This window comes from Mobula hypostoma, chromosome 24 (assembly GCF_963921235.1).
Source record: "Mobula hypostoma chromosome 24, sMobHyp1.1, whole genome shotgun sequence".
Lineage (NCBI taxonomy): Eukaryota > Metazoa > Chordata > Chondrichthyes > Myliobatiformes > Myliobatidae > Mobula > Mobula hypostoma.
The window spans coordinates 24,212,289-24,225,118 of NC_086120.1; the positions used below are offsets into that span (position 1 = coordinate 24,212,289).

Here is a 12,830-nt window from a genome sequence, read left to right on the forward strand (position 1 = left end):
GAAGAGATGAGAAGGAATTCTGCCAGGGGCCATGAACCTTTGAAGGAATACGAGTTCTTAATTGTTGAGTGCATTCAATGCAAACACTGACAGACTGCTGCGGCCCAAGGCAGCACAATGATCTCTGGATTTACCGGACAGGAAGAATGAACGATGGCATTGAATGGTAGGCCAGGCCCAATTAGCTGAACAACCTTACACTCTGGTTGTCTTCAAGAGCTTGTTATTTAGAAAAATGTATTTCCTGTTACCTTTGACCTTAGCTGGGTAACACCATCTCACCCAGTGCTGATCCCACCTCTTCATCCAATGCTGTTCCTTCTGATACAACCTCAGCTCCCCACTCCTTGCCCACCTGATCCAGTGCTTCTATACCATTTTATCCCAAGCCCACATCACCTGGCATCGACACACCTCTTTACCCCTATCTAATGGATCTAAAGTGGTGAGTTGAGTTTCAAGCTGCAGACAGCACAATGCAAAAAAAAAAAGTTCCTCTAGGCCTCACAAGGAAGTTGAGGGGTCTTGTGTCCAGTGTTCACATCCCCACAACCCAGAACCTACTGCTGGCCTGCACTTCTCTAGCCTTCCCCAATGGAGGAAATTTGAGCTGACTTCCCTAGTAGTGCTAAAAATATTTGTAGCAGCCTCCTCTGATACTCAGGAACTGATTTAGAATCTGATATTCTACCGTCCCATTGAAAATAGTCCCACTTTATATTACCAACATCAAAGAACAAAACCTGACTATCAGCAATGGCTCTTGATTCCGAAACTCAAAACCTTATCTCCTCCCCTCAGAAGGTGATTTCTCTCCAATGTTAAATGATCAAAAATCCTTTTTGGAACACAAGACAAGACACATTAGTTTAAGATAATTTTAGTGAATTTTTAATATTTTACACAACAGAAGTTCTTGATACATAAACTGAGAATCATTCATAGCCTAGGTTTTTGACACTTTAAATATAATCTCTTGACTTTTTGTTTCTTTGAAGTAAATCTTTGATATTGACCAACACCCACAGAAAGTCCATAATTTGGAGAACTAGCACATTTCACAACTGAGAACGGGGAGGGAGACGGTCTGCAGATTTCTACAGCGATGTTTTTTCACTAAGCAGAAATATGATTTCAAGAAAAGATCCAGTGATTGAGAAGAAACAGTCACAACTGGCCGTATCTGTATTGAGAGCTTTAAGTTTGTCAAGGTGTTTTCTTCATCAGGATTGTTCCCTGGACCAGGTTTGAGAGCTGACCAGCAAAAGGGAGCAATTTGTACTTTACACATATCAAAGATCTCAAGCAGCTCTAGACCAAGTGGGAAAGAAACAGAATTCCTTCCATCATACCATGGCAACAGACCTAAATCCTGAATGCTCACAGCCCACCAAACATACTGTTCTCCTCCCTCCTCAAAAATCCAGATAGATACATGGATGTTTTCTGCAAAATTGTCTCCTTTATTCCATGTTTAATATTGGATGAGAGTTGGGTTGTGGTGGGGTGGGTGGGTACGAGGGGAGCTGGGCCTTCGCACAACCACTACATCAATCATGAGCTCATCAGAAACGATCCAATCTCTGCATCTCCTATAGCCTATAGAGACTCACCCCCATCACAGACCTTAACCACACACAACCCATGGACATTGTCACTATCATGGACCGTACCTGTCCACTCATTCTTCTCCCACAGCCCATGGACATCATCTCCATTATGGACTGTACCTGTCCACTCATTCTTCTCCCGCAGCCCATGGACATCATCTCCATCATGGACTGTACCTGTCCACTCATTCTTCTCCCACAGCCCATGGACATCATCTCCATCATGGACCGTAGCTGTCCACTCATTCTTCTCCCACAGCCCATGGACATCATCTCCATCATGGACTGTCCCATTCTCCTCCCACAACCCATGGACATTCTTACCCATCATACATTCTCTCCCTTCCTTAAATCTACTAGTAGAAAGAATAATAGCAATGCTTCCCAATCCCAAACATGGACCAAAGAAAACTCCTCACCCCTCCATTACTAAACGTGTCCACTCACTTCCCATCCTACACTAGAAGTGAAGTGCCTCATCCCAAAGTCAATTATCTTCTGTCCACCTAAACCATTCTCTCCTCAAATGAGGCATAAAATCCACAACGGTCAAAGTTGGAGGGGACAGCAATTAAGACGTTGATAATAACATAGATATATTTTGGCACAACTTGCTCCAATTTGCCCCTTCACCAGATGTAATTTGCAGATATGTTAATCAGCAACACTACCCCTCAGGTCATACTCAATTAACAAATGCTATTGGGCTTGCACAGCAGCAATGAATTGTTGGAAGTATGCTGGGAGGAGTTGGTTCCAGGACTATTTGCCATCTACAATTCAGCCAGCTAAAGCTGCAAGGGGATTTCTCATGTTTATAATGAATTGGAACCATGTTTTTAGGGACAAAGGCTGAAAGAGGTTGGGATCACAGGCTGCACTGACATAGCTGATGCACACTGACAGAGAGTGATTTAGATCCCAATCTGGTTACAGCCATCGGTGCCAAACACACAACCAGTAAGCTGTTAAATATGCCCAGGGCAATTGTCAAGGTATTACATTTTCAGTGTATCAGCGATGCTGGCTATGTGAATAGACAGCCCATGTATATCAGGCACAGCACTGGTTAGATACAGAGCTAAGTCCCTCTCTACACTGTCCCACCAAACACTGGAAGGACAGTGAGAGCAGAGGTTAGATACAGACTAATTATTTAACAGTCTTTGGAGTGAAAGACCTCCAATCCAACTCCTTGACCTAAGCAGAAATCCAAAATAGAGAACTGAAAATTAATGAGAAGCAACCAGCTTCCTTCTCCCATCCAACATTCACACTTCCCTCCATGTGCCAGCGCATTGCAAAGGGCTTCACATCACATCACAATATCATCATAGCCTAGCTCCTCATTGCTGTGAGATCACTTGTCTCGTACCATGAAATCAGGCCTTGATATTGTCCGCTAGGACTGGACACCCAGCCTTTCTTTGCATAAGCAATTCTGAATTTATGAACTTGACCTAGAAGTGCTTTCATAGACAACGTTTTAAATTTTAAAAAAAGTGTGGAAGCCTCCTATTAGTATGAAAATGTTAGGTGTATTAGCAACAATACAAATCCTATCTCTATTGAGCAGGAACAAAAATATTCATTTGGGGTTGCCGGAACATTGTTTTTTTTTCAACATACACACAGGCACACTTTTACATAAAGTCCATTTCAAAATGTCTATATTGCTCTTCAATAAAGTTAAGGGGAGTGGTTTATTAAGAAATGAGAAGTACAGAGAGAGGTAAAAATACCTTAAAAGAGGAAGCTACAACAAGCTGTTAGAACTCTGCAACATTTTTCTGAGACATTAAGACAATAACTACACAAGTTCACACTAACCAATATCCTGGCTATTTACACTTATATACAAGAAGGATCACCACATATAGTGTATACTGAGTTTTAAGTCTATTTTCCCTAATCTTTTTTTTTGCAAGGTATGGTATGCTAGACACCTCCTTGCATCCCTCCCCCACCACCACAGGTAAAAATTGGTCAATCACAGGCTGCCAGGCGAGAGGGTTATTATTCTTTGTTAGAAGGCTCACTCTCGGGAGGTGGATACTGGCTGCAGGCCACCATTTAATGCCTGGTCACCCTCAAGTGGCAGAAAACCTCCTCCTTTCTGAACTCATCCCCCTATCAGTGTAAAACACCTGGGTCTAAACTGGGCAAGGTCAGGCTCAAGGTCTTTCCCCAGACGGTGTGAATAAACTGGATGAGTTTGCCACTACAATGGGTCCAAACTATGCATTGGAGGCGACCATTGTGGGAGCTTTTTGGTTCCATCCCTTACTGCCTGTAAGGTGATTGTGAGCTGCCTTCTTGAACGGCAGCTCCCCGTGTGATGAATTTGCTCCCGTAGTGCTGCTGAGTAGGGTCCAGGACCTAGACTCATGCCCAGGCACTCAGTCAGATGAGGGCCAAGATGGAGAGGGTGGCAAAGTGAGAGGCAATCGCAGTGAGATCCGGGCGGGTACTGGTAGGGTCGGGTTAGGGTTGATACTGCCCTCAGAATCGTGAAAAATTGATTGACTCTCCAGCATTCACAGCCACAGAACAAAAAGAGGAAATTAGAACAAAGGAGAACAGAGGACTGGGAAGTAGATGGCTGAAGATCTGGATATCACCAGTGCCAGGGAGAAAGCTGACTGCTTGGCAATGCCATCTTGGCTTCCAAGCTATGGAGTCAAAGCAAAGGCGAGGTCGGCTCCATCAGCTTCAACACCATCACCCACATCTATCGGCCCTAAACCACAGCCGTGTACAGTGAGGGATGCAGAGGGCATTACCAGCAAAAACAAAGCTGAGATTGTGACAAGTAATTATTACACCCATGGAGATGGATTCATCCAATAACGTAACCACGACACTATCACAGCAGTCAGTATGGTTCTGATGGAGGAGCACCAACCTAAACATTAACTATTTTGCCCAATCCACAGATGACTTTCTGCCCAATTGAATATTTCTAACATTTTCTGTTTCATTGTGGTCCTCATCTATTATTAAATAAATGAAAATGATCATCTTATGCTTTTTTTTTAAAAAATCATCTGGCTATTGTAGGCCTGAGGCTTTTTTTTTTAAGTTCAGTGATGTGACGCTGGTGAAGTCATTGAGCCTCGCTAAATGCTCCCAACAAGGTGGCGGTGAGACAGCTTCTTAGACTGCAGCAGTTCTTCTGATCAATGTATTCCCGGGGTTATTAATAGAGTTCCGAAACTTAGACTTAGCAAGACTGAAGGAGCAGCGATAAATTTCTAAGTCAGGATGCCCTACGACTTGCAGGGAATGTGCAGGTGCACCTGCTGTCCCTGTCCCTCAAGACAGTAGGATTACAGGTGCTGTCCAACTACCCTGGCAAATTACTGCAACGCCGATCCTAGGTGTGCGCTACAAACATGACCTTAAGGACCCTTTTTTGCTGGGAAAGCTACTTCTGCGAATTGCTGATTAATTATATCAACAGTTCTGGTCGTGGAACGGGCTATTTCTGGACCTCTCGAAGACATGAGGCCACTAATCAGCAGCAAAATGCAAAGTGACTCAACTCGCTCAGAATGCGGTGGCTGCCACCGGCAGGAGTGGCATTTTGTTGCCCATGCCCCGTTACCCTGAGAAGGCGGTGGTGAGCCATGCCATTCTTAAGCTGCTGCAGTCTGTCCTCCCACCTGGCGATGAGGTAGTTTGATATAACAAGTACTTGCTTAGTCACATTCGAGGGCAGTTAGATGCAATCACTGTTTGCGAGCCACTGTAGTTACATGAAGACCCTGTGCGGTTTGCTTACCCAGAGGACAATAATCAGCTGGTTTAAGATAAGACCATAAGGTATAGGAGCAGAACTAGACCTATCACATCTGCACCACCACTCAATCATAGCTGATATCTTTCCTTAAATACAGCCAATGTCGTGGCCTCCAGAGCCTCGTGTGGCAACAAATTCCACGAATTCACCACCCTCATCTCAGTTCTAAAGGGAAGCCCCTTTATTTTGAAGCTCTTCCCATTGATCCCTGATTATCCTGCTAATAGAAATCTCTCCACATCCAGTCTCTCCAGGATTTTTAAGCCATCGTCCCTTTTACAGGGGCCAACCTTTAAAGATTTGCTTTTACCAGAGAAGCCCAGATTCTGAAACCACTCTGCGCTTTCCAAGGACAAGAGGATGGGGGCCGAACATCAGCCTGACCAGTCACTTCACCTCTAAGTCACAAAAGGCATTTGGATGCAGAGGCCATCTTAAATCTGCCTGCCCCCCTCAAGCTAGCCCCTCCATTCTATATGATCAGGGCTTATCTACCCCAAGACTCACCTTCTCCTCTGCACCAGATCCCCATGACTCTCAAACCCCTGAACTATCTACCTCCATATTAAATATCTCTAATGATCTAACCTCCATAACTCTGGGATACAGCAAATTTCATAGCTTCATTACCTTCTGAGTGAGGGAACAGTTATGTACCTCAAGGTTCACTTCATACCATTTCCTTCGATTCCTCTCTCCCATATGTGTTCTATCAGCTTCCCCTTAAACCCTTCTCCGGTGTTCACCTGAACTCTTCTCCATCAGGGGAAGCTCCACATTATCCTTATTCTCCGAGGAAAGAAAATGCTATCAACCATCTTAGATGGATGGATTCTGGCTCCATCGTCTAATATGGAGAAGCAACATTTCTAAGTGCCAAAGCCTTTTGTTCATCCTAAATACCTGTCATACATTCACCTCCTTACCACAGAATGAAATTGCATCTTGCACAACTTCCTTCCGTGTACCCTGAGGGTTCCTTTTGTGGCTTCTCCAGAACTTGTGTGTGTTATGGAGTCTAGTATTGTTTGCTGCTTTGAGTATGGTTTAACCAGTTTAATACAACATGTCTTTCCTCTCTATTCATCTAGAAATGAGCCCCAGAGCTTGCTTGCAGCATCTTACTGGGCCTTATCGATCGTGCACGGAGAGGCCCATGCAGACAGATGGGGAGCTGCAGTGTGGCTTTGGCTGGCAAAAGTGACACCTAGGTTGGCTAATTCAAAGGATAACAGTCAGGGTGCATGTAAACTGAGGGAACGATCAGAGTGAGCCTCGCGATACTGCTGTACAAAGGCGCATGTGATCACTGCAGAGTCAACAGTGCAGACCCCACTCCCTCAGTACCTTGTAGACCCTCACAACCAGAGTGGGGAGTTGGAATATTTCTATGTGCGCATGTGCACGTCTGAAAATAAGTGAGAGAGAGAGAGAGAGAGAGAGACACACACACACACACACACACACAATCGTAAAGCTGTATCAGAGATGGCACAAGAACTAATATTCTCACATGGGAATAATTCACATATAAACTTAAAGGTCAAATTTTCACCGCAAAAATACTGAACCTCCCTGCTCAGGTAGAAGTAATTGCAGGAACTAACCCAGGGATAGGTGGGGAAGCAGAGGGCTGTCAGACCAACTGCACGTCAACCAAAGAACGATTGTCACAAATGCCATATTGGGCGTCGTCATTACAGGGAGCCGGGAAGTTGGGAGTGAGTAATGTGAAATGTCCTGGCTTTGTTTTATACCCTCCATAACCTGCGTATCCTGATCACACAGCACCCTCCCCCAGGCATCGCTTTGGGAGGGAGGCATTCTCAGGCCTGCTGGCAGCTTTGTCCATAGGGGAGCCGGCTTGTCTGCCTTGCATTTGAAGGGAGCAGTAGGAGGGCAGGACATGAAGGAGGGAGGGGAGAGGAAGAGTGAGAGTGTGAGAGAGAGAGAGAGAGAGAGAGAGAGAGAAAGAGAGAGAGAGAGGTAAAAATAAATAAAGGAGGTGTTGGGACTGTTTCCTGGGAGGTATTTAGCAGCCGCAGTCCTGGTGTGGAGGGGCAGGCTGCTCGTTCAGCTGTGTACCTTGCTTCACCCCAGTCACCGCAGGGTCAGCAGCGTCCAAGCTCTCCGACATCTTCTCGCAGATGATGTCCACCAGACGCTCAAACGTCTGCTTGACGTTGATGTTGTCTTTTGCGCTGGCTTCGAAAAACTCAAATCCTGTAAGCAAAGATGTAATAAGGGTGAAGGTTTGATCCAGTGACTGAAGGCAAAGGATCAGAAGTTACTCCTTTTGGATAAGAAACAGAGAATGACACATATACACAATGTTCTTGAATTCCTGTGCCATCGTAGCCTGTCCCAATGTCAGGCATGAGCAATGTAGGAAATGCAGCTGATAATCTGTAGTCAGGAAAATCCCAAAAGTGGGGATGTGATATCCAAATAATCTGCTTTTAGAGGCATTAGTTGGGGGATAATTGTTGCTTCTTGCAATAGTGCAATCGAATTTCATTTACATCCATCTTAAAAAGCAGTTTAATGATCCATCTGAAAGTTGGACTCCTGAATTTGTGTGCTTAAGTGCCTGGTGTGGGGCTTGAACCCACAACTTTCAGGGGTGCTCCAACCGGATTCAGACTTGGTACAGAGAGGCTGCTTCCATTTTAATCACTTTCCAGAAAATGCCAGAAGAGGCTGTGTTTTGGATACGGTGGTCAGGTTTGACTGGCTACATTGCTATTTGAGTGACACATGAGAGGATCTGGTGTTACCAGAGGACACTGTAGAATATCCACAGGTGCATCATTCAAACCTTGCCCAGTAACGTGCAATTCAACGCTCCCTGGGATTGAAAGCTCAGTAACCAACAGCAGTGACTGAATGTGTTCCAGTTCAGTGTACTCTGCTCCTCACTCCACTCCGTGCTCAACAGAGGGTGCAGACCCGCGGACGGCAGGGAAGACTGATACCGCATGCCTTCTCACCTCACTCCACAAACACCCCAACCACTTTCTCACCTCTCCATGGAAAACTGAGAAAAGAAGGAAGCGATCCGCGCCTCAAGTTTTATCCCCCAACTAATTAGATTAAAGCTGTTTCTTTACCCATCTTAGCTCCACACCCTTTTATGCACTGCCCAAAAAAAGATCTGTCACAGAGTCTCGGAAACTTTTTTTGATTTATAGTCTCTGAGAGGAGAAATGTCAGATCTCCAGCATTCAACATGATGAAATCCATGTTTCACAAACAATTGAGCTCTAATTTTGATTTTCTAATTTTAAACTCTGGGCCCATTCCATCAGTCTCTTTCCACTGACCGTAACAGAGCCTTTCATCATTTACCAAATCCTATGAGACTACTCCATAGTTTTCCTTCGTCAAATCATATAAGCCGCATTTATGTAAGTTGTCCTCACAATTTAACCTTTTACTTCCAGCTCACTTTGACCTCTTGTTGGACATGTTTATAGAAAAGCTTACCATTGACTCTTGATCTCACTCACACACTCTTTATAAAGGTTTTTTTAAAAAATTTCCTCAGACCAACCTTCCAACTCCAAATATTTAACATCTTGCACCCAAAGATCTTGTAGCATCCAACACAGTGAACTATTTGACCATATTAATTTTGTTTGTGTTCTTAAAAATCCAGCTAGGCCTTCTCAAAATCTTCCCTCACTCATCACCCTCTTCATAGTTTAAATTTCTTAAACCTGGAGCCATCTTTACTTCAGCCCCATCACTGCCCCCTGTACTCCTCACATCTACCAAGTTAACAGAATACTCCCCTTGTTGGGTGTCCCAAAACTCCAAGTTACCCAAAATTCCACTGCGTGATTTGAATCACCCGTCACTGTTGTTGTCTCTGACCCATGCTCATTCTCGCTCTGACAGTGCCATGATTTTCAATTTTCCATCCTTATTTCTAAATCCCACTAGGCTCTGCCTTCCATATTTCAATAACCTGCTCTATCCCAGCACTCATCCCCGATCTCAGTTCCACTCTATGTCTGACCTCTTCGGCACATCTAGATTCAACACTCTAACATCAGCAGCCATCTTGAACCACTCCATTCTTATGTGGATTCTAAGCTCTGGAACTCCCACTTTAAGCAAAGACGTTAAAACTACCCCCTTGACCGAACATTTGGTTATCTTTCCTCATTTGCTTTTGTTGCTTGGTGTTCGACTCTGCTTAATCACAGCTTTGAAGTTCTTCAGGACATTTGAAAGCTCTATTTTCTCTGAACCATAGTCGTAGGTGGTCTTGGTAAGAATGAGATCAGAACTATACTCAGTAACGAAAGCTCTAGATTAGTACTGGCAATCTTACCTAGATGATCAGCCAACTGTTTTCCTCCTTCTGCTAGTACCACACGTTCGTCTTCCATGTCACATTTGTTCCCAACCAGCAAGACCTGAGCATTGTCCCAAGAGTAAGTCTTAATCTGTGTTGACCTGTGAGGAACAGAAACGGGAGCATTTAATATACCGAAGGAATAAAAACAGCAAGAGTCCCGCAGGAGATGTCTCTTCAGCAGCTTTATCACTGACGGCTCCCTTCCATCAGCATTCAACTGATAAATTGTAGTCAGGAAGATCTCACAAATGGGGTTGTGATAATGGGGCACATGGTAGCATAGCAGTTAGGACAATTGCTCTTCAGTGGCAGCGAGAATGGATCAGGGCTTGATTCCTGCCACTGTCTGTAAGCAGTTTGTACGTTCTCCCCGTCACCATGTGGGTTTCCTCTGGGTGCTCCAGTTTCTTCCCATATTCCAAAGGTTTAGGGTTAGTAAGTGGGTGCATGCTATGTTGGTCCCAGAAATGAGGTGACACCCGCGGGCTGCCCCCAGCCCAAACCTCGCTGATGTGATTTGACACAAATGACGCACTTCACTGTATGATTCAATGTGCGTGTGACAGATAAGGCTAATCTCTCTTTACTTACTTGCAACCTGCTAGGCTACCCACATAAATACTGCACCAAGAAAGCAGGGCAGCAGCTGAGTATCCTGTTGTGAGTGATTCCTCTCCTGACCTGTTAAATACTTTCACTATCGACAAGGCACAATTCAGAAGCTTCATGGAATACTCTCCATTTGCCAATAACAACCAAGGTCAGTGCGGTCCAGGGCAAAGTAGCAGACTTGGTACTGGTACTGGTTTACGATTGTCACATGTACCAAGATACAGTGAGAAGCTCGCCTTGAAGACTGCTCACACAGATCAAATCATTACACAGTGCATTGAGCTACAATAAGGTACAACAATAAAAATACAGAATAAGGCATAAAAGTTATTGAAAAAAGAACAGAGCAAATAAACAATAAAGTGCAAGATCATAACGAGATAGTTTGTGAGGTCAAGAGTCGATCTTGTCCTACAAGAGGTCCATCCAAGACTCCAGTAACAGCCGGGTAGAAGCTGCCCTTGAGCTTGGAGGTATGTGCTTTCAGGCTTTTGTTTCTTCGGCCTGATGGGAGAGGGGAGAAGAAGAAACGTCTGGGTTGGGAAGGGTCTTTGAGCATGCTGACTGCTTTACTGAGAAGTAAAGCCACCTTAACCATTCACATGTCCCACCAAATGGCATAGCCATGTTTCAACAAAAATGCACTGTAACACCTTACCAAGGCTTTGAGAGCAACCAGGAGAACACCACCACCTGCAGGCTCTTCTTCAGATCACACATCATCCTGACTTGGAAACATCTCGTGGTCTCTTCATTATTGTCTGGAACTTCTGAATTAACAGGACTTCAGGGACTGAGCCACTGAGTAGATTCAAGGGAGAAATAGATGTGATGTTGGGGTGACAGATCCCCTGTGCACAGAGCAGACACAAGGGGGAAATAGCCTACTCCTGATTATATTTGTCTATGTTCTGTGGGAACAGAGTGCAGCAGTTCAAGAAGGCTGTGTACCTTCTCAAGGGCAATTGAAACCGGCTTTGGAACAACTCTCACATCCATGAGAGCATAAATTAAAAAACAGACAGCTGAAGTAAACTCTCTGATGTCAGCAACATCCCAATGAGGATGTTCAGTTACAGAATGGATATCAATGTGTTTGATTTCTTCTATTTGAAAAAGAGTAACCTACCACCTACCCATGACCAAGCATCTTAATCCAACATCCACTGAGATGTTGAAAATCATGAAATGAATGACGCTGAACAGCCACCAAGCAGAGTTATTAGATTTTGCATCAGCCTTCACTGTGGAAGACACCAGCAATATGGTGGACGTCCCAGGTGTCGGGGGCATGAAATGTGTGAAGTTACCATAACTAGAGAGAAAGTTCTTGGGGAAACTGAAAGGACTGAAGGTGGATAAGTCACCTGGACCAGATGATATACACTCTAGAGTTCTGAAAGAGGTGGCTGAAGAGATTGTGGAGGCATTAGTAATGATCTTTCAAGAATCACTAGATTCTGGAATGGTTCTGGAAGACTAGAAGATTGCAGATGTCACTCCATTCTTCAAGAAGGGAGACAGGCGGAAGAAAGGAGACTATAAGCCAGTTACTCTGATTTCAATGGTTGGGAAGATGTTGGAGTCAATTATTAAGGATGAGGTCTCAGGGAACGTGAAGGCACATGACAAAATAGGCCATAGTCAGCATGGTTTCCTCAAGGGAATACCTTGCCTGACAAATCTATTGGAATCCTTTGAAGAAATAACAAGCAGGATAAACAAAAGAGAATTGGTTGATGTTGTGTACTTGGATTTTCAGAAGACCTTCGACAAGCTGCCACACGAGGTGTGAGCCCATAGCACACAGGGACAATTCTAGTATGGATAAAGCAGTGGCTGATTAGCAGGAGGCAAAGTGTGGGAATAAAGGGAGCCTCTTCTGGTTGGCTGCCAGTGACTAGTGTTATTTTACAGGGGTCTGTGTTGGGACCAATTCTTTTTACATTATATGTGAATGATTTGAATGATGGAATTGCTGGCTTTCTTGCAAAGTTTGCAGGCAATATGAAGGCAGCTGGATGGGGCAGGTAGTTTTGAAGAAGTATAGAGGCTACAAAAGGACTTTGACAGATTAGGAGAATGGGCAAAGAAATGGCAGATGGAATACAGTGTCGGGAAGTGTATGGAAATGAAAGGGTTGACTATTTTCTAAATGGAGAGAAAATACAAAATACTGAGGTGCAAAGGGACTTGGGAGTCTTTGAGTCGGTGGTGAGGAAGGTGAATGCAATGTTAGCATTCATTTCTGGAGGACTAGAATAAAAAAGCAAGGATGTAATGTTGAGACTTTATAAAATATTGGTGAAACCTCACTTAGAATATTGTGAACAGTTTTGGGCCCTTCATCTTAGAAATAATGTGCTGAAACTGGACAGGGTTCAAAAGAGGTTCATGAAAATGATTCCAGGCTTGTTGTATGAAGGGTGTTTGATGGCTC

At 44.3% G+C, this 12,830-nt stretch overlaps 1 protein-coding gene across 1 annotated transcript in view; it reads right to left on the reverse strand.

Annotated features, from left to right (window-relative positions):
• Positions 1–1,490: 1,490 nt before the first annotated feature.
• The window catches only part of LOC134337592 (ras-related protein Rab-3A), a 29,622-nt gene continuing 18,282 nt past the window's right edge, over positions 1,491–12,830 (reverse strand). The window contains exons 4-5 of the mRNA XM_063032743.1: positions 9,752–9,876; positions 1,491–7,635 (exon numbers count right to left, since the gene is read on the reverse strand). Of these exons, the coding sequence (XP_062888813.1) occupies positions 7,445–7,635; positions 9,752–9,876 (316 nt within the window). The 3' untranslated portion in view covers positions 1,491–7,444. The remainder of the gene's footprint in view (positions 7,636–9,751; positions 9,877–12,830) is intronic.